At 40.2% G+C, this 27,611-nt stretch overlaps 1 protein-coding gene across 1 annotated transcript; it reads left to right on the forward strand.

Moving 5' to 3' along the window:
• On the forward strand, positions 1 to 27,137 carry UPP2 (uridine phosphorylase 2). Its single transcript, XM_008522285.2, is given in 11 exon segments — positions 1 to 205; positions 1,374 to 1,385; positions 6,440 to 6,490; positions 6,493 to 6,572; positions 9,266 to 9,374; positions 9,589 to 9,598; positions 12,583 to 12,709; positions 12,712 to 12,790; positions 15,229 to 15,273; positions 15,276 to 15,374; positions 26,944 to 27,137. Coding segments are annotated over 11 exon segments (1,011 nt in total).
• The last annotated feature ends 474 nt before the right edge of the window (positions 27,138 to 27,611 follow it).

Consider the following 27,611-nt stretch of genomic DNA (forward strand, 5'->3'; position numbering starts at 1 on the left):
ATGTTTGGGCTAGCAGTAATCATAGGTGTATCCTTCCTCGTTTGTGTGCTTTCTCTCCAAATTCCTTTACGTGTTTTTCATATTACTTTTTTCCGGAAAAAGATTTTTCATGTTAAAAATCCTTATGTGTATTCTATGGATGAAGACATTCTCTATCATACGGATTTAGGAACAAAAACACAATCTACTAGCAAAGTTTGGGGATGTAATGGTAAAAGTATTTCTAACTTTAGGAAAAATGATTGAATTTCGTTTGCTAATATTTCTTCTTACTTTCCCAACATAAACTTTATACATTTGGCTAGAGAAATGTTAGAGGGCCCAAAAGGAAGCGAAACCACACTCATTTTCTGAAACAGTTTAGAATGTGTACATCATGAAGAATTATTTCCACCCCAACAAGACACAAACGTTCCCAAACTAAATCTAATACAAACATGATTATTTGGCTGCTCTGGGCCCTGGAGATAAATATAATTTTATTGACAATACTGCTGAGTGTTCAGAATTCATTATGATTCAGGTCACTGTTTACCATCTACATTTATAGCTGTACCTCACTAATTCTCATTGTATTAAATCATAAAGTGACAACACTATATTATTCCACTTCTTGAGAATAACCATCATCCAATATTTTGCATTATTAAGATTTTTGTTTTTTCATAAGAAGTATTTCATGAGAAAATTGTTTATAAAATACTGCTAGGATCGTTGTACTTTTGAATTATGTATTTTATCTTAAATATATTTTAATTATGAAAGTGGTTTGTGTTCATTATTTAAAACTAAGAAAATATAAGAAAGAACAATGATTTTTTAAAACAGACCTAAAAAAACCTATTTCTTTTCTTCCAAACCTTTTTAATGAGTAGACTTAAAAATAGTTGGAATTACGTAACTTTGCATCTTACATTTTTCACTTCACTGTACATCATTAACATGTTTCCACATTATTACATTTTCTTTGAAAAACATTGTTTATGGATGTCAAGTGGCTGTGCCATATTTATATAGTTTATCATTGACTTTTATATTACAGTATTTTTCATTAACAAATTGAACTCAAATCGATATTCTTGTCCCTAAAGAAGTTTCACATTTAAGTCTATTTGCTTAGGATGATTCACAGAAATAATCAAAGGGGATAAACTTTTAAAAGAATTTTTGTTTTCCAGAAGACCTACACCTATTCACAGTCCCACCAGTAGAGAATTGGGCAGTTTTCATTTGACTTTTATTCACTTTGCAATTACAAGAACAGAAATAAAAGCTCTCACCTCCACTATTTTGATAAATCTTTCACCTTAGCTCTTTTACGTGGGTTTAGCAGAATTCATTTCCTCCATAAAATGAGGAAATTGAGTGCACAGCAGTTAAAGGAGGTTAAAGTTACATCAAACACTGACAAAGCTAAGACTTGGACCAAGGACTTGGTTCTTCCAAGTCCAGTTTCCAGGGTTCTTGCCCGCTGCACTGGGTGGACTCTTTGAGTCATAGTAACTGAGAATAGTCCATTAATTGGGAAGGGGAGTTAAAGAAAAGGGAGGAAGAAGATGAAGAGGTTAGCAAGAAGAAGAAGAAAAAGAAAGGGAGGGAGGCAATAAGGAGGGAGGAATGAGCGGGACGGAAGGAGGGAGGGAGGAAGGGAAGAAGGGAGAAAGAAAATAAGTAGATCTAGGATGTTCATTAACACTGGGTGCTACATTGCTTCCTGCCCCTCCCATCTCGTCTAGGGTACCACGATGTGTGAGCGTGTGGGATGATTTCCTGGCAGCAACATGACCCGCCCCTTTCCCCTCTCCTTTCCAGTCTGCTGCTATTTGCCTTTCAGTGGCCTCCCTCTATCTTTTGCTTCATCTTCTCAATGTAATCTCTCTCCCTGCTTCTGTTTCTGATGTTTATGTTCCAAAGAGTCATTGAGCAAGGCTGCCTTTGATAGTCACTGACCAGACTTTACCTGGATTCAAGTGTTAGTTTTGAAGTTCATGCTTCACAATGATTTTCCCTGGACCCTTATCTGGGGATAACTCTGATTAATTAAAAGACTTGTCATAATTAGTAAAGTAAGGTGTACATCTAATTAGCAAACTCAAAAGCCTTAGAATATGTTTTTGAGACAGAAAGTGATCTATTGTCTACATATCTGGGTCTCTGTCTTTCTCTACCATTGGTGGAGTGCTTTCCATGTATCAGACTCAGTATTAGGGATATGCATATGCTATATCATCCAATCCTCATGACAATAAGGCAGTTAGTTATTATCCCCATTTGACACATGAGAGGCTGAGGCTCAAACACGTATGTAGTGTTATAATATAAATGTATGTACATATGTATGTACACATGTATATATATGTTATAACAAATATATCTGTATATATGTCTAAACATATATCTATAACACTACACCAATAGGTATCTATACATATATCTCCACAGATGTATGTCTGTGAGAGGTATAACACAGCTGGTAAGTGAAACACCTGGGATTAAACCTTAGGTTTCTCTCATGAAGAAAGTAAAATGGCTTTTTCTCTATTTGAAAGAAAAAAGAACTACATTTTGGTACTTTAAGTGCTAGTTTCTGGGAAATCATTGGGAGGGACAGCTTTGTTTTAGACATGAAAATAAGGGGACTCACATACACACAATCACACACACAGAGTTGTTTCATCTCTGTTACAATCCTAGGCGTCAGGCCTTTACCTCTCTGCTTGACTAGATTTCATCAGTACTTATTCTCACGCTCAGTCTGTCATAACTCATAACCACTATCCAACCTTATAAGATCACCATCCACCTGGTTGTGGATCCCTTCAACAGATGCTTTTTTGGATAGAAAGACATGCTCTGGTTTAGAGTTTTGTCCCACTCTATTCACAGAATAGAGAACAATTCTATTCACAGGGCCATTTTGATGGCTAGGAGGCTGTGTGTGTGTGTGTGTGTGTGTGTGTGTGTGTGTTTGTGTGTGTGTGTTGGGGAGCAGGTAATATCATTCCAAATGATTGGAACTGGCTGTTCAACCTATACCAGGATTCTTCAGAGGCAGCAGGTAAAGTCTAATTGATATTTATGGATGCTTTTCTCAGAAACTTGCCTTCTTCCAGCCATATTTTTATCTTTGAATGGGAAGGTTCAATTTCTTGACTCCCTTAAATCCTAAGGCAGCAACCCTAGCCAAGAAGAGAGGACATAATCCATCAGTACCGGAAAACTCAGCCTTGTCTTCACAGAGGTGATAATCATTGTTAATAGCATTATCTTCAGAGGAAAGGAGAACTCTGGGTGTGTAAAATTTAAACCTTAAAGATTCTAACAATCACTCCTATTTCCTTCATTTCCTTACTTACTATATTTTAAAAGGTATTGTCAGCTGCTATTGCAAAATATCAGTGGCTTAAAGCAAGGTAAGTTTATTTCTCACTCACATTGAGTACAAAGTGGGTGTTCCTGGCTGATGAGAGGCTTTCCTTCAGCTGGTGATCCAGGGACCCAGGCTCCTTCCATCTTGTTGCTCTGTCATCTTTAAGGACTGGCTTTCAAAGTTTCCCTGGGTGTCAAAATCCATCCAGCAGATGGAAGAAGACAATTGTACGATCACCAGTGGGAGATTCCTATAGGCTAGGATTGGAAGTTGCATCCATTACTTCTGCCCACATTCTAGTGGCTGGAACTCAGGAATATGGTCTCATCTAACTGGAGATGAGGTTGGGAAGTTGAGTTTAGTTGTGCATCCAGAAACAAGGGGAAACAGCTTTGGTGGACAGCTAATCAGTCCCTGCTATACCAACTGGAATGACCAAACAATTGAAAAATATAGTAGAGGATTTTTAGAGGTTAATTCAAACTAAGCATCCAAATACGTCTTTTATAATGTCTTTTATAAAATCATTAGCTGGTACTCTCCAATCTCTCTTTAGAAATTTCAAGTAACATGGAAAAGCATTACCTTGTAACACTCTGTCGTATGCATTTTAAAAGTATTTATATTTCTTTGCTAACATACAAAATACATAAACCGCAGTAGGACCTGATTAATACAACATGGCAAAGTTAAGTCTTTTAAGACACTAGACATATTTGAAAGTGAGTTCATTCTGGCAGTCATTAGGCAAACTCCTTATCATATTCTCATAATACTTCAGTCTCTTTCCTAGTACATTCCTATCTTTGATAAAAACAGAACAAATGATAATCTTGTTTGGGATGTAAATCACAGAAAGTGTCACTTAAGGTCAATGTTGGTTGGTGGTCTCCAGTCATATTTCACTTCTCATTAAAACAGCCAGACTGAAAATTGTGTCTAGAGGTGATGTTTAGTAAGTCTGACTTAGGAGGAAGGATTCAAGAATGAAAATGCTTCTGTCTATGCATATCATCTTTATGTCTCCAGAAACATTCAGAAATTCCTGTTGATTACAGCAATATCTACAGTTCAAAGAAGAATTCAAACCGCAAGCTATTCTAACATCTGTTTCGGTTTTATGGTCAATCTGAATAGTTGTAATTTACATTCACTGGCACCACACAATGAGGTTATTTTCAAACTACTGTGTTTTGTAAAAAGAAAACAAAAAACAAAAAAAAGACCTCCTTGTACTAAGATCTTGAGCCAAGTCTTAACTAGCCCTGTGAACAGAGGGAAAAATTGTACGAGTAATCAATAATAATTTAAGAACTAATCTTAGACCGTGGTCTTACCCTCTTTGCTGCTCAGCCTTATGGCTAACTCAGCCTTATAGCCTCAATGCAGTTCACTATCAACTTTAGGCCCCATCAGAGAAACTCATAAGAAGATACAGAAAAGACAATAATGAGGGTAGAAGAGAAGCAGAGGGCCTGGATAAAAGGATAATTACATCCCATAATTGAGAATGAGTGTGGCACAAGAATTATCGCTAAATGGAAACAGAATGCATCATGTAATCAGACCACCCAATAGGCATGGTAGATCATTTGTGAATGGAGGCGCCTGCTCTACAGCCCCAGTTAGGTATTTCCTTAGACAGATCTTCTTTAACCCTGTGAGGGACCTCACCAGCAAGCCTCTGATCCTCTGCCTAATGCTGCCCACATCAGTCAGGCACCACCGACTGCCTTTCCTTACTGGATTTGAACCAGCTTCATTTATACTAAGTTCTACAAATACGGAAACAATAAGCAACCTTAAAAGCAGGGCCAGGAAATTGCTACGTGATATGAAAAAGAGTAGTTGATCACTCAGAAGGTGCCTGGCTTTGTGCAATGTCCTCGACCATATTCAGTCCCATTTTATCCTCACAAAACCCTCTGAAGAGTATTGTGTTTTCCCATTTTGGAGATGACAATCTGAGGTACATAGAGATTATATGCATAACAGTGAGCAAGTTACTTAATCAGTGACAGGTTTGGGATGCAAAGCCAGATTTATCTCACTTTAAACAGCAAGTGTTTAACCACTGTTGAGTTATCTTTCTGATTCAGAGCTTCTTCAGACTGTGTGCACCTCACTGCTTAGCGGAGATTCTCGAATGGCTTTGAGCCTGGCACCCTTCTGTCGACTGTACTGCCTCTGGTCTCTGACATCTGCTGTTGATCCTCCTCCTCCACTACTGACCTCTGGTACTCACCCGGCTGGCTGCTTATCTACCTGCTGTCAGGCCACTCCAGTCCTCTCTCTGGCATCCTCCTTTCCCATCCCTGGGGTGATGTACACGGAACAGGCTATCACACAAGCAACCAGCAGACAATTGTATTACCACATTTTATTAGATTTGACACCCTTGACTTGCAGCACTTATTGTAATTTCAGAGATGTTAAAGGTGAATAAAACAAAACCAAAACCAAATCATTGGAATTGGTGAAATACTGAATGAGATTTGCAGTCTACAATGATAAGGCTTCTTCCATGAGAATTTCTTCTAAATGAGAAGTTGGAAAGTCTCGAGGTGATTTCTTTAAAGCCCTAAGTTAACATAATACATTTCATAATAAAAATTTATGATAGGGGATGTGGAATCAGACAACATACCTAGAACTTGTGGTTTTCCTTTTGTTCTCTTGTTACTTCATTCCACGTCCTTGGCACTCACACACCAAGCACACAGCCTGCTAAAGCCCCACAGCAGGATGTCTCTTATCAACATAAGATGCTGGTTGAAGTTCACTGTAAACAAAAACACCAGGAAACCCTTACTTGAACAAAATCAACACCTACTTTGATTTTGTGATTATCTTTTTCTTTACTAATTAAGTATATCAAACTTTGTGTCTGGTTGCCTTATTTACAGGTTAGTGATGCAAAATTAGTTAACTCGTGAACACAACCCACGACATCTACACATACTCTTAAGTAAATTACTGAAAAATAAAATAAAAAGATTAGAGTGAAAAGCTGACCCTTGGTTCTTATCCCAGTTACCAAGGCAGGTAATTGTTTATTTTTATTAACAGTTTGTTGGAGCCCCAAGAGCATGGAAGCGTTTGCCCTGTTTCTGCACAAGGAGCAGCAGAGGAAAGTGTAGAGGATATAAAGTGCTGAGACAGGGATTGTAGGTACAAAACTGGTCCTGTGCTCTCCATCAGTGTAAGTACTCAGGGGTTGCGCTTCAGGTAGTCCTCACAAGCTGGAGAGAAAAAGTGGGGACTTCCGAACGTAGCAGTTCTTTCCCCCCACTGCTTTGCATTCTCAACAATTAAATTAAGTGTCCAGGTGTGACATTCATTATTGGAAAAAGTCCTAGGGGCAGAACACAGCATTCAGTGTCACCTTAGTTTAGTTTATTAGTCACTACTTAGCTATTTGAGTTAGGGAAAAAACTCTCAAAGCACACCTCTTCTCTCTTTAGTTTACAACTGATTAAGCCAAGAGCAATTTTCTCCCTTCTATTCCTTATCCAGCTTTGGGAATGTTGAGCTTTTAGTACACCGGGGCCAATTTTCAGAATTGCAAAAGCGGTGCCATTTAACACTATAATAAGCCCACTGAAAAGCTGCGAATGCATTTCCACAGAGCTCTTATGAATTACTCCCGTGTATTTAGAATACGTTAACAGCTCTGGACCCACACCGTGTTCTAACACAAAATAAAAGTGAAATGATTTGCAATATTAGGGAACTCATAGACCATATGCCCCTTGGACTCAGGGTTGCATACAGTTATGAGAGTGTGTATGTGTGGGCACTCAGCTTGCCTAAGTTTGTCTCTCCACACAGGGTTGTATTCTGAAATGATAGCTCTGAATTTGTCACATATCTGGATACTGCAGCCCTCATAAGAGGCACAGCCAGGCATGCCAGGGGACAGGGAAGGGCCTATCGCAGAGAGGCGACATTTGCAAGGAGCTGAATTATAAGTGGTTCCTGCACCAGGGAATAGCCACCATCCATCGATCCCTCTATAGTCCCTGGTGATGGAAGGATGGATGATCGTAGCCAGAAGGCTGGAGTAAAGAAGGGAGAATTATGTGGTGTCAGTGGGTAAGCTAAGTTGATCTCCCCTCTGGGCCAAGAGTGCCTGAAATCTTCTTTGGGCTCAAATGGGAGAATCCATTCGTTTATTCACCTGTTCATTCAACAAACATGTAGAATATCTACGCTAGAAGGAAATTGAATATCCTCTGATCTTGGCAAATTTTGTCTTACTAAATTTTGCTTGACTTTTAGTCTTTTTTTGCACATAAGTGGGTAAGGACAAAAAAGCACCATTTATAAAAATGTGAAACTATCATAAATAAGCATTAAAACTTCAGAGTAAGATACAAAAACAGCAGTAGACTGATCCTGCTGTCCTGTCAGTGAAAAAGAGCTGAAATGTGTATCACGACCAGAGGTCAGCCAATTAGAAATGGGCCTCACTAGGCAGAGGATTTCCAACTGGGACCCCTTCTTTGAAAATTCCTCCTTTCCAGCAGCTGCTGAGATGTATGTGTGTGTATGTGTGTGTGACAGAGAGAGACTTTAGCAGAAACACACAAGCACATTTGTCATTTGATCACCATGTCGCATAAGAAGTGATAATCATAAACCTGTCAAATATCTGATTTAAAAGGAACATAATACATCAAATAATGGTTCTTTCTCCTAATTTACAATTGAGGAAAATGAGATTTAGAGAGTTTACTCATTAGTGGCAGAGTCAATGCCAAAGCCCAGACTTGTTCATCTTGGACACGCAAATTAATATCGGTTTGATTCATGTCTCCAGAGACTTAAAATGCATTTGGAGGTCAGGGCATGTTCAATGGGAACAAAAAATGGGGAACCCAGAGGTGCAAAGTTTCCACAGTTCAATATTCTTGGTGGGAGAGGGAGGGAACTCAGGAGAAAGCCTCATGGTCATGGCTGTAATGGTTTTCCAGATTTGTTAATGACAGAACTAGTGACAGACATCACCTAATTGCCAAGATGCCCCTGGTGTTTTCTTGCACACAGAGTCTTTGTGCCCAAGAGCAGAATACATTTAGGAGCACACTGGACTCTCTGATGTTATGTTAGGAGTGAAGTCACCATTGATTCTAAACTCAGCTCCAGCTACTACAAATTCCAGCATGGAGGATCTTTCTGGAGCGTTATTAGAACACACTGTAACCACCAGGAGTCCCTAAATCCTGTAATCTGTATTGACCTCTATTATGGTGACATTGATTCTACTGTTCCAAATGCTGAAGAATACTGGGGTTATGGTCATGATCTACAGCAACTTAACCTCCCCTACACATTCAGCATATGCTCCAAATTGTTAGTTATGGATGTAACCTACATCTCTACCCTCGTACTTTTCAGAGCTCACACAGAATTAACACCAAATGAATGAGGCCATAGGAAAGCAATGAAATGGATTTATTATTCATTTAGTCTGGTGGAAAAGGACTAATTACCTGGTAGTCAAATTTATATTTCCTTGAAATCAAGTCAATCTTGCAAAAAGCTCTTTTTCAAAGGCTCACTATAAAAAGCCCAGTGGGGAGATGAGAAATGACACTGCCCAGACACACCAGGACACCATGCCTCCCCACCTTCTGCTCTTGATGATGGGGGCCGAACTCAGTTTAACTGGCAGGGAGGTGCCTCTCTCTGATCCTCACAGATGGACACATCTATCAGCATGTCACGTAGGCGTCAGTTAGACCTGAGTTACGTTTTCCTCAGCTTTGGCACAGTCATAATGACTATGCAAATTTATCTGAGGGCTGTTCACTTGTAATGAAGGAAGAAAATATGTCCTGTGTGTATATCGGTTTGCAAGATGTATAATGACTTTCTCTTTTCTCTCAACAGCATGGCATGGGCCTCCCCTCCGTTTCTATTATGCTTCATGAACTCATCAAATTACTGCACCTTGACAGGAGCTACAACGTTACTATGATCGGGAGAATAGATGAGAGGGGTTGATTTCTACTTTTAAATCTAGGTGATAGTTCCATACAGGGCAGCTGCCAAAAGATACCAGCAAACTCAGACCCCGGCGGAAACCCAGATGGGCTAAAAAGTGTTGGGAGGCTTGGCTTGAGGAAATTTAAATTTAATGAAATAGTTCCTTTTAGCCTTCTTTTTTTCTCCATGGAAACCTGGAGTGAGAGGTCCCACTGCCTGTGGCCCAGATGGACTCAGGTATTCTTAAGGGAAAAAGTGGAAGAATTGCTGGGAAATATGTTTTGAGGATAAGAGTAAGTTTTGAGGGTTAAATATTGAGGCTTAGGAACTTTATAAGTGACAGAAATAAGCACTTTCAAGTAAAAAAATAATCACTAGGATTTGCCTTGTTTGTCAGCTAGATAAGCAGACTTATTTGATAAGATAGCTCTTAGGAAAACATTGCTCACGTCAGTGACTATGTCCCTTCTCTTGGCTGGGTCTTTTCCTCATCAACACACCAGAAAAGATTAGGTTGGGCTTTTAAGGAAGGGCCCGTGATGCTTCCTAAGGTTTTCCCAGAACCTCCCCTCCTCCCGTCTTCCTTGGCTGGTCAGGCAGCTGGTCAAAGACCTTGTTTATGCTCCCACATTGGGTTGAGGTAAAGTTCTGAGGAAACCTCCTTCTTTTTCAACCTTTTATTCAGGAGCAGATCTTATGATGGGGTGGATTTTACTATGTCACAAAATGCAAATACAGACAGGACATTGTAACTAGAAAGGTTTGGCTGGCAGAGCGACAGAACTGAGTGGGAATTATTAAAAAATCTGAGATTTTGTGAGGGAAAGGGCATTAGAATTGTATACTTTTGGACCAAGAAAGGACCTCAGAAATCCTGACACAAAGAACTAGAGAGGTGACTTGTCCAATATCACAGAGCTACAGGTGGTTGAGCCATGCTTCTCTAGAAAGAGACATGTTCAAAGAGACAGTGCCCTTCCCACAGCTGTGGTACAGGAATGAAGGTCCAGCCAAGGGCCTCACAATGAGATTGAGAAGGACACCTGTGGAGGTTGATCCAGAAAGAGAAGGAGAATGTTAGCAATCAGTGTTGGATCAGTCATCCTTCTGGACTGTAGTTTATTCAATGTTACCCCAAATAGTCAACAGTAGGGAACAATGCATTTGGGGATAAAATGGATGACATTGTTATTAAGTTTGCTTATAATTCTCGGGTAGTGGAATACAAGGATCTGCCTCTATAGCCCATGCCCACGCAATGTACCATCCTGATTGTTGCAGTTGCCGCTTGATATTAACAAGTGTCTAGCATGTGCAAGGCACTCTGCTGACCATCCTGCTTGTGATCTTGGAATTCTAGGTCTTTTGGTTAATGGCAACATGATACATACAGCCCATAGGCAGTACCAGTATCACAATGAAGACCTACGAATCGTGGCCAATTAAAGCACTATGCTGTTGTGGATACCTTCATTTTGGAGTTTATCCTTTTTAAGAACTCTTAGCTTATAAATAAGATGAATAAGATGTATTTGTTTGTTCTGTTTTAAGCAGCATTGCACTTGGAGATGAAGGAGGCACAGCTTATTCCTCTGCTGATATTACCACTCCTTAGATGGGCCAACAAAACTTGGTGAGGATAAAGTATTCAATTAAACAGTATTTTGGCCTTTGAGAGATTTTAACCATGATGTAAATGTCCTAATGCATCTAAATATTAGGATGGCATGTGAATAACATCATTTTTAATGCACACATTTTCAACTTCATTCCCAATCACTTTCCTATTCTTAAGACGTTGTGAATAATTCAAGGAGTCACCTGTTTACTTACTTAAAAAGTATCTGAGCCACCAAGCCTCTATCATCAGAGCTCACTTTGGATCTCTAGCTGGATCTTCCGAAGTTTCCTGTAATTACTCTATGTTGATTAATATTGGAATTTATAAAAACCCAGAAGGATATGGCTGTGCTCTATGGCAGGTCTTGGTAAACTTTTTCTGTAAAGGGCCAGATACTAAATATTCTAGGCTTTACAGGCCAAATGGTTTCTGTTGTAACTTCTCAACTCTGCTGTTGCAGTGTGGAAGAAACCATTGACAATATATAAATGAATGAATATGGCTGTGTTTCAATAAAACTTTATTTACAAAGTCAGGCTAGAATTGGCCCATGGATTGTAGTTTGCAGATCTCTGCTTTATGGCATCTCTATGGATGCATTCACTCATTCAACAGATTTTTATCGAGTAGCTATAATGTAATAGGCATAATGCTATACCTGGGAGACAACAGTGAACACATGTTGCTCTTGCCTTTGTAGAGTTAATGTTTTATTAGGGAAATTCACAAGCAAATGAGTAATTACAAAAGTGTGATGACAGTTAGAACAGAGAGAGTCTAGGATGCTCTCAATATATATGCAGGCTCTAAACAGAAATCAAATGGGTCATAAACTGGGTCAAAAACTGGGCCTGGGGAAACTGAATGTAACCTATCTGTGTTGCCTTTAAATTTTTATTCGCCTTCCATGGATTCAGACCGTTTGAAGGAAGTGGTTTAAGCTGACACCTGAAGAATGAGTTGGTGTGAGTCTGATGAAGGGATGTGGGGGGAAGAGAATAGAGCAGTCCAGGCAGGGAAAATAGTAGTTGGCAGAAAATGGTTTCTTAAGTAAGCTTGAGTCCTATAAGCAAGGCCGATTTTATGGCATTGGAAGTTCAGCCAAGAGGCCTAATTTACATGGGGTCTGAGAGGGGAGGAGGGAATGGATGTGACAAGAATCAGAAGGAAGAGAGGCTAGAGATGCAAAGAAACTGTAGTAATCAAGGAGTTGCAGAGAAGATGAAACATCAAGTAGTCACATCAGTTGGTGAAAGCTACTTGCTGGCAGGTTCATTTAGTTTATTCCTGACCTAATTTATTCAAATTTGTGCCCGAAGGCCGGTACTAATTTGCATGTCCAAGAGTCATGTTTGTCTTGAAATCTAAACCCCATCACATTGTAAATGTGAATCTGGGAAGACAGCAAATGTAAATGCCTGTTCTGAATGTTATTATTTAATTGCATTTGGAAAAGAAAAAAATTTTAAAAATGAAAATAGGGAGAATCATTAGCAACTAGCATTAATTAATGTTGGCAGAATAGATTACATATTATGCGTCAAAAGCAAACTCTAAATGACATTCTTCTGTAATCACTTATTCATTCCCATGTTTCCAGGATTGCACAGGCATCTGTGGTAATAATGGATACAATCATAGACTCTTTCTTTAAGCCCCGTTTGAACAGGTAACTTGGTAACTTCGTCCTCCGAAGTACTGAACTTGACAAGCAACTGTAGGAGGAACTATTTTCAACTGTAGCAAAGAAATTCCTGACTTCCCAACCCTCATTGGACATACACCGTGTACTTATGATTTTTATAAAGGTGAGAATAACTAATAAACTGTGAAAACAACAGAAAATTGCCAGCAACTCTTTGTTATTCAAACCCATGATTTATATTAAAAGCTCCACTTTAGAAAATTAATACTTGGGGATTAAAAAAGGAACTGAAATAGCCTTTTTAACTTACTAAAGCATAGAAATGTGAGTACATAATAAGCAGCAGAGAAACACCCATAATGAATTTATATTGAGAGTGGGTTTAATCCTCCGAGAACAAATTAAACACTAAAATGCAATTAGTGATGTTAGCAAAATCCTATCTCTGTTTATGCCTTTAATTTAAATTGGTGACTCTAGGAGAAGAGGACTATTCTGATTCTATATTTATGCCGATCTGATACCCAGGAAAGAATAAGGACCAGGAAAGGGGGAGAAATGTTTGCCGGAGGAAATCCCAAAGGAATGGGGTGGTCTCAGAGAGGTTCTTTTATTTCTTGGCCATGACCAAAGGGTCCTCAAGTCAAGTTTAGGGACAAATTGAAGGTGACCACCAAGCAGCAGCTCTTGCTACAAGGGGAGAGGGGTCAGGAGAAAACACCCTCAAGGACAGGCTCTGCTTATTCCAGAAGAAAGAATCTAACCAAGGTTGGTAACATTCCTGGGAGGGCATTCTAGAAATCTTGAAGTGTAGTTGTGTTTGAGTACATCATCAAACTACTTATTACTTCATTTTAATTATTTTTATTTTTCCCTTTGGATCAAACTTAGGGTAGCATATTAAATTTTTAAAAATTATATATGAAGACAGGCTATATTATCTACAAATTTTACTTCAGGTTAGTAAAGGTGCTGCCACTATATATGCATTACAAAATAGGAGAGATGTTGGCTCTTACAGAGTTGAGACCCTCTCTTGTAAGCCACTGGCTCCTTCATCAGGAGAGCCACCGATGAGTTTAAGCCAGAGCTTGCAAAGGACAGCCTGTTAGAGTTGATGTTCACACTCTTTTTAAAACGTGAATTAGAGCCTGCCCTGATGGCCTAGTGCTTAAAGTTCGGTGCTCAGCACTTGGGCAGCCTGGGTTCGTTTCCTGGTCGCAGAACCACACCACCTGTCTGTCAGTTGCCATGCTGTGGCAGCAGTTCACATAGCAGAACTAGAATGACTTACAACTAGGATAGATAGCCATGCACTGGGGCTTTGGGGAGGAAAATAAAAAGAGGAAGATTGGCAACAGATGTTAGCTCAGGGCAAATCTTTCTCTGCAAAAAAGAGAAAGTGAATTATTTTGCCGACATTTATAATTTCTGGAGATTTCATGCGAAAATCCAGATTTTCAGCTTCTTGAAATAACATACATGACATAAAAAATATAAAATAATATATGCATGGTAGTGCTGGCAAACCCTGGTCCACATCCAGGGCTACATTCGCTGAAGCTGAGGTGAGGCTGCTCCCCTCAGACCAGGCAGACCTCATTGACATTACCTGCTAGTTCTGGGACAGCTGAGTTTGAAATGATTTAAATAACACTGCATTAGAGGTGCTGTCAGGCAGCCCTGAGGAGGAGGGAACAAGGAGAAGCAGACAGCCAGGATGGAAGTGGAATGAAAGAGATGGAGGAAAGGGAGAAAAAGAGAGGAAAGGGAGCCAAAAGAGGATCGCGCAAATAATGGATGGTGACAGAGTGCTGTTGGCTCACCTACTTCCATCAGGCCATCCTTGTGAGTGGGGAGTGGAGAGGTCTGTTCCTGTACACGCAGGGTGGAGAGTAACAGCACCAGGATTTTCTTCACCTCCTAGTGTCCCCACTAGTCAATACAGGTGAAATTAAGTGATAGATGAACACTGAGAACAGCCTAGAAGGGAAAAAGTGATTACAAAAGGCTAGCATACAGCCAAAGAGGTGGAATAGCAGGCAAAAAGGTAGACAAATCGATTGTCTGTATCTAGCTACAGACTACTGTATATGTCTGTATTTGGCTACTACTACCGTCATGACGGCATATGAAAAGCTGCAATGTCCAAAGCATCGTCCTGATTCTCAAGTAGCGTATGAGCATCACAGAGTCTTGAAGCCCTTTCTTCTCCTGCAGCACTCGTCCCTGGGGCATCCCCCAGTCACAGAAGCAAACTAGGATTTTCCTCATAGGGTAGAACTCTCAGCGGCCCTCTAGTTCATACTGGCCCTGACAGTGCTGGCTGCTGCAGACACTCAGTGGTTACTTGCCCAGGAGCTGGGGCACTCAGTGCCATGGAGATTCTCCTCTCTGTAATATGAGACTCTTGAGCTGGGCACAGCCTTCTTCCAGGTCCTCTGATGGGAAGATTCAGATGGCTGGGTTTATCCTACATTGGGAGCAGGCCCAAGAGTTAGAGACAGCCCAGAGCACTGAGGCTGACAGCAAGCCTCTTAGTGACGCCACTACCACCATGGTAGGAAACCAAGTCGCTGAATGTTTTCCATTCTCTTTCAGGCCAGGGTCGACTAGATGGAGCACTGGGCTCCTTTTCCAGAGAAAAAAGTTAGATTAATTGAAGAGAGCATACAAAGCCAGTGTCAGGAATATTAAAATGGAATCTACAGTGTTTGTGGGTATGTGTAGACTTTGTGGTCTAAAATGTAAGCTGTTCATGAATACCTAGGGTCAAATTCTCCTCTTTCATAAAGATATTTTCACTCTGCAGGAGAAGAAAAAGGAATCCAGCCATATATTACTTTAGGTTGAATGCATACCTTATAATTGTTTATAACATGCATTGTCTCTTAAGGCCTCTTGAGTGGGCAAGGCATTATCCCCATTATGCAAATGAGGAAACCAAGTCTCAAGGGTCAAAAATGAGTAGCCTAAGGTCACCAGCTAGTGGGTTATGTAGCCAGGACTTGACAGCAAGTTCTGCTTTCTTCATCCTGGTAGTGGCTGCTATTTTCTATTACAATTGAAAATACAATTTATTGAGACATGATGCAAACAAAATATTCCTAAAATAGTCCATCAAAGGACAAAACATCAGTGAAGTAATGTGGTTTTAAAGTTAGTTTGCATGCATTTTTGCTTTTCCCAACTTTTTATTTTGAAAAATTTCAATAATACAGAAAAACTGAAAGAATAGTATAATAAATACCTGTATACCCTTTATCAAGATGCCACAATTTTTTTTTTCCTTGGGGAGGAAGATTTGCCCTGAACTAACATCTGTGCCAATCTTCCTCTATTTTGTAAGTGGGTCACCACCACAGCATGGCTGACGAGTGATGTAGGTCCATGCCTGGGATCCAAACCCGCAAACCTGGGCTACTGAAGCAGAGAGCAACAAACTTAACCACTAGGCCACAGGGCCAGCCCCAAGATTCAACAATTTTTAATATTTTGCCACATTTGTGCATACTTCCTAAATATATATATTCACACATATATGTATGTGTACATATATATGTGTGCATATATATACACACACCCCTATTTGCTTTTTTCCTAAATCATTAGTAAATGAATTGCAAACATCATGCCAGTTAACTCCTGTACCTCTGCATCATTTCTTAAGAATGATATTCTCCTGATGACCACAATACCACTATCAAACTGAAATAAAGCTAAGAAAAGTAAAAATAGTTTCATGACATCATTTAACATCCATTCCATATTTAAATTTCCCTAAAAATATTTTTTATAGATTTTCTTCTTATCCAATATTGACTTAACTTCATACACTGTATTACTTGGTTGTTATAGCTCTGTACTTTTTACATCTAGAATAGTCCCGCTATTTTTCTTTTTGCCCATGACAACAGATTTTTTGAAGAGTCAAGACTGTTATCTTGTAGACTATCCCATGCTCTAGATTTGTCTGTGTCTTTCCTGAGGGGGTTTCACTTGTTCATCTACAATGCATCTTTCCTGTAAAGTGGAAGTGAAGTCTAATGGCTTGATTAGACTCAGCTGTGTGGCAAGAACGCTTCATAGCAATGTGAACTTTCCATCGCACTGCATGAGGGAAATGTAATGTGAAGATTATCCCCTATGAGTCATTTCGAGTTGGATCACTGGATTCAAGTGGTAACTGCCACCTTTCTCCAATGAAAAGTTAAAGTTTTCTCTTTGTAAATGGCTAGTAATCTATGGGTGATAATTTGGCACTGCATGAACATCCTGTAACCCAACCGTCTTCTGCCCAATGATTTTAGTATGGGTTGCAAAATGATAATTTTTTAATTCCATCATTCCTCCTACGTTTATTAGCTACCATTCTTTTTTAAGAAGAGCTTTTCTTATTCATCCTCCTCCCCCCCTCCAATCTCTTGTTTTTTCTTTTTGGTTGAGGGCAGTCATTATTATAGATTTTGTCCAAATCAGTGTGTTATAAACAGTTTCTGTCATTATTCTTTTTGATACTCAATTATCCCAAATTTGGCCAGGAAGAGTCCCTTCTAGCACACTCTTTTGTCCTTTTGACATAATCCTATTAGTTCTTGAAGAATTTTCTTGCTTTCAGGCACAACATGATTCTCAGGGACAACTCGCACTTTCCTTGCCTCAGGTCTGGAACCAGCCATTTCTCCAAGAAGCTCTGGTTCCTTTCAGTGGGGAACAGTATTTATAAACAAAATATGGATGTGGCATGCATTTTTATTTTTGGTTAAATTATTCCAATAAAATCACAAACCTTTCACCAGCACCAGGGAAAACTATAGAAGAAAACATATTTTTTATTAGAACTAATCAGAATAACTATTCTTTGTGATTTTAAATTATTTTCATAGTCATCCTCTAGGTAAAAAATTGTAAATGTTATTGATGGAAGAGAGTAAAGCTGCAAAGTGAATAAAATATTCTTTATTGAATTGACTATGAAAGCTTCAGATCTAAAGTAGAATAGCATCATCTAAAATAATGTTTTGAGTGGGAAACCGTCCCCAGATATTAACAATGGTGTCCAAGAAAACATTGGAGCAACTTTTTTCAGACTTCATGGTTTTGCATTTCACACAGAAATTATCTTTTTTTCAGAAAAATTCCGTAAGATATGTCATTAATTCAAATGTATTTTATAGCGTGCCTACTGAGTGAATGGCACACTACTAAGAAGCCTAGTTTTTAAATTAGATCTTTGGTTGATAAGATTTATCTCAATCATTATCTTTCTAAAGAAAGAAGGACTTTCTCCTGTGTATCAAGTAGTGGCCTGTGTACCCAGGCAATGGGGATACAGCAGCAGACAACACAGACAAAATCTCTGCCTTTATGAAGTCTAGTGAGGGAGACAAATAACAACAATAAAGAATAATGTATAATAACAGTAATATGTTAGATGCTGAAGAGTGCTAAGGTGAAAAATAAGGTAGGAAAAGGGAACAGGGATGACTGAGGTACGAAACCATAATTCAAAATAGCATGGTTGGAAAGAGTGTATTGAGAGGGTGCCATTTAGGGTGCCATATGGATATCTGGGGGAAGAGCAGTCTGGAAATGCCCAATCTAAGGTCACCAGGCAGAAGCATACAGAGTGTGTTGGAGGAACGAGGAGACCCGTGTGGCTGGAGGAGAGTGACAGCAATGGAGAATGGTAGGAGATGGCAGGAGTGCAGATTTTGTGGTCACTATGAGGACAGTGACTTTCACTCTAAGCAAAATGGGAAGCCATTAGAGGGCTTTGAATAGGGAAGTGACTGGATCTGACTTGTGTTTTAACAGGATCATACCGGCTACTGAGATGGGAAGAGACTACTGGGGGTCAAGGGCAAAAGCAGGGAGAGGACTAAGAGGGCTAATGCAGTAGAGATGATGGACCAGGGTGACAGCAGCAGAGGTATTGAGAAGTAGTTAGACTCTAGATACATTTTGAAGACAAATCCAATAAGATTTGTTGACAATTTCATGCAAATTTTGAGAGAAATACAAGAGTTACGAATGACTCCCAGGTTTTTGCCCTGAACAACCAAAAGGATGGAGTTATCATAATTGGGATAGAAAAAAACTGGGTGGAGATTTAGGGGGAGTGGATATCAAATGGAGGCCAGGTAAAGAGGTGGATTTATGAATCTGAAGTTTAAGCAAGAAGTTTGGACTGGAGAGGTAAAAGTGTAAGTTGACAGCATATGGATGGCATTTAAAGCCATGCAACGGATGAGATGACACAGAAAATTAGCATAGAAACAGATAAGAAAATGTCCTTGGTTAGACATTAACAGTTAGGGGAGAGGAGGGAGACCCAGCAAAGGAGACAAAGGAGGAGTAGCTGGTGAAATTGGCAGTACACCTGGAGAGTGTAGCATCCTGGCATCCGGAGAAGAAACCTTCAAAGAAGAAGTAAAGAATTATAGCATGACAATGCTTCGTTTTATCACAAGTGGAATTTTAATTCCAATATTTGTCCTTATAGTCAATCAATTTTAATATACAAAAGGTTTGTGTCAACATTTCTAAAAATACATTTTAAAGTTCTATTTCATAAGAAGAGATTATTTGTAGAACCACTATCCTTAACGACGCCCATCTTTCAGGCTGAAGAACAGCAAATGCATCCTCGTCCTCTTTAGAAGGTCATTGCTAATACACTCTTTCAGAGAAACGATAGCATCTGCTTTTCTCTGCATCAGTTAGTGAGGGGGGAGCTCCAGCTGGGGGCAGCTTGACTTTGCCTGAGCAGCAATTCAATCAGCACACAGTCTGCAAGAATACGTGGATTCAGATATTTCTGCTCCAGGAAATGCCTCCTCCCATTTCTTTATTTTAGAAACAAGTGGTCACTTGAGTCATGTCTCCACATAATTTGTAAATGGAGCAGAATTTCTTAACCAGTTTAGTTAAACATAAAATGCTTACTTACAAACATGCTGCCCTGATGTAAGTTTGGTGATGACCACAGTTCTTTCTTACAAGGCACCGATTGGCAGTCAGGGAGAGTTCTAGGTTTGTGAACCCTGGACCCGTGTACTTCTCTCTTTAAGGATGTTTCCAAAACCTCAGAGAAGTCATTCTTTTATGGGGGATTTTCTGTCCTTGCACAAATCCTTGTGACCTTGCTCTCTCTGCCACCTGCAAGTGCCTTCCTGGACTCTTTCCTCTCTAGCGTGTTGTATTTCCTGCCCCCTGCTGCATTTTCCTTTTTCAATGGCTGCTGAAACTGCTGGTAGCTGATTTCAGCCTGCCAATAGCTCTCTTCCAGGCCACTGCTGCAGGCTTCTTGTTCAGCTGACCCCTTCTTGGCTGCCAACATTCACACAAAAGATTGCGTCTGTAATTTTGTAATTGTGTAGTTCTTGTCCTTCTGTAGTTCTTGGAGTACTTCTGTCCAATTTCTTCAGAGTGACAAGGACATTTTATCTCCCTCAGATATCACTGTTTTAAAAGGTGAATTCCTGGTACGGTGCCCCTGGAAGATCAAGCACCAAGGACATGGACAAAACCCCATACACATGATGCTACCATGTTCATCTTTCATCACCACTTCATAACATCCTTCCCCCATGGCAGTGAAGCTTGGAAGCTGCGACATGGCACCTTGTGATTGCAACTCACTTACAACCCACTCTGTGTGGGCTAGGAAAGCTAGCTTTGGGGAAGGGCTGAGAGAACCTTCACAAGCAACTGTGGAAACATAGAGGAAGCGAGGGAGGATATACCAACGGTAAGCAACACGAGAAAGTAGGTTTCAGGCGACACCAAGGGCACAGGGCCCACAGGCTGCAGCCAGCCCCCGAGGCCTGTCCTCCCTCTCCCCTCCATCCTAACCCTGCTGTTAGTAACAGCCCACTGCACCCTGTCTTTCCAGGCAGCCTTCTCTAATGGCCATTTCTATCTCTTTAATACTGCCAGATGACTGGATAACCAATCTGACTTCATACTAAGGTGATGATGGCTAATGGTTTGAGCTTATAAATAACAAGTTTTTATTTAAACAAGGGTCTTCTAGAGACCCACTGTTCTAACTCAGAGGAGTTACTCACTGGGTTTGGACTGGTCTAGAAACAAAGCTTTCTGCATCCACCTGGCACAAGGAGGTCATGGGTCCATGTGGATTACTGCTTCTTATCTTTATAATTAATATTAGATCTCACCATAAGTCTCACCTCCTCAGAGAAGCCTTGCATGACTACCTGAACTAAACTCACCCACATTCATTCTACTCACTAACTCACTCACTCATTCTACTTCATTTCTCTGCGTCACATTTACCACTATAGACTATATTTCTGGTTTCTTTATTTATTAATTTACATATTATTTTACATATATCAATGCTTGAAGGTATGTGTTTAGTATCTCTCTCCATTAGTATGTAAGCGCCATGAGAACAGGGACCTTGTTTGTCATTTTCTTGCCATATCCGCAGCACTTAGAATAATGTCTGCTATATGGGGGCATTCAATATATATTTGCTAAATGAACGAACAAATGAACAAGTGAACAAATGAATAAACAAATGAAATGAATGGCTACTGGAATCCTATCTATGATGGAAAGTCACTGTAGCAACTCAACTTGTTCTTTCATTCTCCAGCCACATAAGTGGCTTGGAATTGTCTAAACAGCTCCAGAATGCCTCCTAATTGTCCAAATGGGAAGAGGCAAAGCCTTAATGTTAAGCCCCTCCTTGCCGTAAGTTCCGTGCAAACACTCCTGCCATGTCCGTAGCCGCTGGATCTCTTGATATTTGATAGGTGGACAAACTGCTTAAAATGGGCCCACAGACACCCGTAAATCACTGTTGCTATCCTGATCTCGTCATCCTGGAAAAGAGTCGTGGGAATCCAATGTTGCTTTAACAAAGATTCAGGTGAAGAGAAATAGTGACATTCATAAAATTATTCTGCACTGAAAGGTTAAACCTTCAGAATAATGTAAAACCACCATACAATGCTGCATAAATGCGCTCATCTATGATTTTATAATATGCATACATCTCTCCCCCTCTTAAAGCAAAATCTACTTTAATTAAACCCCTAACATTCTGATTAAAGATGATAATCCTTTTGCACTGTGAACTTGTGATAAGTGTGTTCAATTTGTATCCGTTTTTAAAAGACAGCACTGACTTTTGACACTCACCTGCTTGCATGGCCATATACGAAACCTAATATTTATCTAAGATTAGCTTCTGCCTAAATCCTCTTCTGTGTCTTTAGTCGTTTGCAGTGCTCACATTCACACATTCTTTAGGGTAAAGGAAGAATTCAGTGTTATTTCTTTTGAGAGATACTGGTAACTCTGGGGATATGTTCAGTCTTCATAATATTACTTTATTACAGTTCACCGAAAGGGAGCAGAATCTTGACTTTAATTCCACTTTTATATTCTTATGCTGGTCCCAGCAACAAAGGAGATTGGGCTCTGGGAACTCCACAGTGATCACAGGTAAAGTGAAGAAGATATTACGACAGGATTAAAGATCACACTCAGTCTGGAGCTGGAACATTTCTTAACTCTAAAATGGAGAAAAATCAGGGTTTTGAAAAATTCTTACACAAGGGCAAGAGGCAACCAATTGCAGCTCTCTTCACCCTCACAGCGGACAAAGAAACTGTGGCTGAGAGGCCAGATAACTTTCCCCGGTTCTCACGGTTAATAAGTAGCTGAGCTGGAATTTGAACCCGGCTCTGTCTGACTCGAGGCCCCTTTGCACCATGCTCTGCTGCTTCTCCCAGCAGCCTCCCACGGATGCACAAGGTTCATAGTCCCTGTTCAGAAGAACCAAAAAAACCCCCAGATTTTTCTATTTTAAAAGTTGTGAGCAGATCATTGTGCTACTTCAGCAAGCAAACCCTAAGCACTAGGCATATATCGAGATGGTTAGGGTTGGAATCCAATCAATCATTGAGTTGACTTATTCAGTAGCATGCAAGCCATTATTTCACAACAAAACCAGTCAATGTATCTGGGGAATCAGGCATAAATGGTAAGTAATCTATTTATTACTTTTAGAAAGAGGATTTTTTAAAACATTCTTCCTTCTCACTTCATCATTTTTCACCCATTTTTAATCAAGTTTAGTGTGTATATACATATATATATATATATATATAATTTTTTTTGTTATTTTTCTCTTAAGGAAGATTAGTCCTGAGCTAACATCCACCACAAATCCTCCTCTTTTTGCTGAGGAAGATTGGCCCTGAGCTAACATCCGTGCTCATCTTCCTCTACTTTATATGTGGGACGCCTGCCACAGCATGGCTTGATAAGCCATGCATAGGTCCACACCTGGGATCTGGGCTGGCGAACCCTGGGCTGCCAAAGTGTAGCTCCCAAACTTAACTGCTGTGCTGCCGGGCTGGCCCCTATAGTTTTGTTGTGTTTTGATTCATTGTAATTCTATTCTCCTACCCTCTCTCCCACTCCTCCCTCCCCCACTGTCAACACACTCACACATTACAGAACCATTTAGGGCCATGGATTTGACCCTTTGTGTGATTGGCATTACCTGTGACCCCCTTCTCTGACCCCACTGAGGCTTCCTGGGTTCCCCTTGCCTGAGCCTCCACCCTCAGCATGTGAGACTCCATCCTCTGCCCACCCTGACTCATCTCTGGTTGGGGATCCAGCATCCTGCAGAAGCTCAAGTCCCCAAGGTTGCAGCTGGAGCTCCTGGAGATGACGGCATGGTCCTCACATGGACAAGATGATGTGAGGCCCATAAGCTGAGGGTGTGGACTTGGGAGAGACCTCTGAGATCCAACCCACTCCCTCCTCAGAGAATGAAATGACATCTAGACGGTGTAGGGGGCCTGCCTAGGAAACACAGCTAGACCGTAACAAAGATGGACCAGAACTGAGATCTCCTGTTCCTGACCCTGCTCCCTTCACTATTCCATAAGGTGTAGAAAAGTCACGTGTTTATCTACTGACAGATTATTTGTACTCTCCCCTCTTTTGAAAAGGCATTAGCAACAATTTTCAATAAAAGATGGATGTATTATATCACTCAAGCAAAGGTAAAGAGAACAACAGGCATATATTCAAGGGAGTGGATGGGGAGTTCTCAGTCAGTATCAAAAAGGATACCTGGGAGTGCAATACTAAATCTAAATACTTAGATTTAGTTCTGAGTTTCCTGGAGGCCAAGCTGAAAATAGAAATACTTTGAGTTACACAACTCTCATTATCTAATAAAAGAAAGCATTTGAGGTTTGTCATAAAAACTTTATGTCTTTATGTCATAAACTTTTATGTCATAAAAACTTTGTCTTGAATAACACTTTATAAAAGATATGGGATAATTATTGATAGAATGTAATGCTAAATCTTGGTTCTGTCTGATTCATCATTTCTTTGGGAAGCTAAAATACTAGGGTCCAGGTATGCACATTTGCTGTAACTTGATTTAACTGGGAAGGGGTTTATTTTTAAAATGCAGATTCCCTGCCCTCCCATACCCCCACCCCTAATTCTGTATGTCCAGGATAGAGCTTAAGAATCTGCATTATTAACAAGCTCTGGCTCTGATGCGGGTGGCCAGTGGAGCACATTTTAAGAAACACGAATCTACAGGAACAAATTATTGCTATGCCCCTTAGCTTTGATCAGCTCCTTTGAATATAAATTTTCTCTACTTTTTTGGTAAGCAGCCAACAGCCTGAGATTGATGTCTCAAGGGAGACTAGGAGGTCAAAGACTCTGGATTGCCAAGATTCCTATGCTTATATACCAGGCGTACGAGGAGGAAGGTGGAGTCTGTTTAATAAACTCAAACCTTGAGGAGTGAAGGGAGCCATGAAAAGGGTCAGGGAGAGGTGGCAGAGGAGCAGTTATAAGGGACAGGCTGGGAACTCCAAAGTTGACCTTTGCTGTCTTGCCATTTTCCGAGGCCCAGCCCTGTTTGGGTTCTGCTGTGCACAGGGGAGTTTGTGCCTAGCCCCACTATCTTTGCCTACAGTTTATGGGAAAAACTTCCAGGAAGTCCATTCTGAATCAGAGAGCTGGGGTTAAAGCGTGGTCCATGGGGTCCACTAATTCCTGAGGATTCATGAGGGAGCTGCCGTGGCCTCTGAACCCCCTGAAATTATTTATGCATGAATAGTTTGTAGATATATGCCTATATGTATTTTTGTGAAAAGGGGTTCTAATTACAACTTCCATCAGATTCTCAAAGGGGCCATAAATGACCCCAAAGAGGGGTGAGCCATGGGGAGTTCCTAGCGTAGCTGAGTTTCATGTTCATGCTGGTGTGTTCCCATCACATTACAGCCTGAGGTCAGTTAGCTGACAACCGCCTTGGTGACAGCTAGGTCACTAAGTGTCCCTCCACAGGAACCATCCTCCCTGCCCAACGGAGGATTATGGTAGCAAAGCTGTCAGGCTTAATTTTGACAAACTGTTTTGGGTAATTAGTCCCTTTTAGTTACTCTTACAAATGGTAATTTTAGGTGACAAGATTATTATACGCTGCTTGTTAATGGGGCCTTCAGGGTCAAGAAAACACCACTGAGATTGCTCTGACCTGTTCTTTTCCATCTTTGGCATTACCCTTGAAACAGCCAGAAAAGACGTTTAATCAAGTCAGCTCCTACTCTGCGAAACGTACAGAACACGGGTTTCCTTTCATCCTTCTGCCAAGTGAGGGATTAGAGAGGGCTCTCAACTTTCCCCGCTACTGCCAGCCCATGTCAGGCTTCACGGACTTGCTGATCATTAACTTGAAAAGCTGGGGAAGTTTCTAGCCCTTCCATTTTCTTGTTTACCTGTTCAGCCAAGTTGCTTTACAACCAAATGAGTTTGGAATAAATAGGGTCTTGGGCGATGAAGTATTTGACTTAGCTCAAGTTGAATATTTTCATTGCTTTTCACTTCACTGAACAGAAAGGTCAGTTTGCCCAATAGGTCAGGGCAGGTCTGCCTAATGGTTCACCATAGGCCAGCTCAGGAGAAGAATGGATGGAAGGCAAACTCTTCTCAGCACTTTAGGAAGCTGGGAATTGATTGGCTGTTGACTAGCTGTGTCACACGGGCCATCTGTTGGACCTCCCTAAGTCCTCATTTCATTATCTGTCAAAGGGGATAAAAATAATATCCAGCTCACAGTACAGCTGTAAGGATTAAATGACATTATAAATGCCTAGAGTATAGCAAGAACTAAACTAAACAAAAAGATAGCATCCATCATAATTACAGCACAATTCTCCTTCCCAAATCCAGATTTTATAAAGAAGCCTGAAATAGTGGAGAGGTCAAAGAAATAAATATTACACGCATGCCCAACTTCATCTCCATGCCCAACTTTATCACCATGCCCCCAAGGCTTGTTAATGTGGCCACATCTAATCCCATATACACTGAAATCCTTTAAAAAACAATGCAGATGGAGATTATTACACTGCTATCAATTCAAAGTGGTTGCCACTGATTTCAATGTGCGTAACCACATTGCTTGAAATCAGAGATATCGTGTGAAACTGAAAATAAAAAATTTGTAGGCAATGCAGTTTTTCCCTCTGGTTCTTCTTGATGGACCAAACCAATGATGCTGCCTTCATGGTGACTTTTCAAAAATGAGAGTTTCACTTTTTTTAACAAAAAGATGTTTGTTCTTTTACCATAGTTTCATAGCTATCATAAGATTTTATTCCCATGCTTTAGAAACTAAATGCAAATAAATTTGCTCCTTCATGGAGTTGCTTCTTATATTTAAGTATTTCATTTCCTATTTTTCTTCTCAAATTTCAAAAGAGTCAGTACTCACCTTTATGGGTATTTCCTGGCATCAGCGTTCCATATCTTCTCTCTATTTACTTTACTCTTCAGCAACGGTTGCAGCAGGCAAATTCAAACACGGCACCAAGGAGTCAAATATCATCTCAGGAACAATGGCTAGCTGTCCTGTTAGATCCTCAAGTAAGAATAACCTTCTCGAAGAACTGGAAACAGGATAAAAGCTGAAGGCTTGTGTGTCTTAGGTGGCAAAGATCTCTCCCTGTTCTTATCCTGAACACAACGCTTTCCCGAGCTTTAATCTAGCTAATTGTAGGGGAAAGGAGAAGGGAGAGTACTTAAAATTATTTCAGTTCACTTATGTAGATAGAGTGTTTGGTGGGAGTCCACAGAAATATGAATTATAAAGGAGGCTAGAGGGTTCTGCGGGTTGCATCTACATGAAAATAATGCAAAGTACACGTGCAAAGGAGATGGGGATGTTGGCTAATGTTTCTATACGAGATAAACCCATTTGTTCAGTAACGGTGTTACTTGCTCTTCTAGCTGCTGTAGTTGTTGTGACACTTCTCAACAGACTTGAATGTGACCAGATCAATGTGGTCCCTGATGTTCTGGTGGAGTACCAGCAACAGCCTCAGTTCCTAATCTCCTATTTCATCAGACAATGGCTTGGACTTCATGACCAGACATCACAACTGGGCAGCCCAATCTTTCCCGGCAAGTTTGTAGTTGAATAGTCGCATATTATTTGCGGCATTTTCATATATGGTCATGTGCCGCAGGATGACGTTTAGGTCAACAACAGACGGTTTATACAACAGTGATCCCACAAGATTAGTATCACACAGCCAGGGTGTGCAGTAAGCCATACCATCTGGGTTTGTGTGAGTACACTCTATGATGTTTGCACAATGACGAAATTGTCTAACAATGTGTTTCTCAGAATGCGTCTCTGTTGTTAAGTGACACATGACTAGTTCTCATCCACAGGCTAAAATCATAATCATAATAGAGTGATTTTATAAAACCCTTTTCTCTTAAAAAATGAAGTTATTATAAAAGAATTTAGTACTCCCATTAAATTAAATTGTAATTTCATTTTAGAATAAGTTAACTAAGTCAGTCTAATAGTTAAAATTTTAAAACTCTTGGATTGTGACATTTGGAGTTTCATAGGCAGCATTAATTAAGCTCACATCAGAACAGATCAG

The sequence above is a fragment of the Equus przewalskii genome, chromosome 17 (assembly GCF_037783145.1).
Source record: "Equus przewalskii isolate Varuska chromosome 17, EquPr2, whole genome shotgun sequence".
Lineage (NCBI taxonomy): Eukaryota > Metazoa > Chordata > Mammalia > Perissodactyla > Equidae > Equus > Equus przewalskii.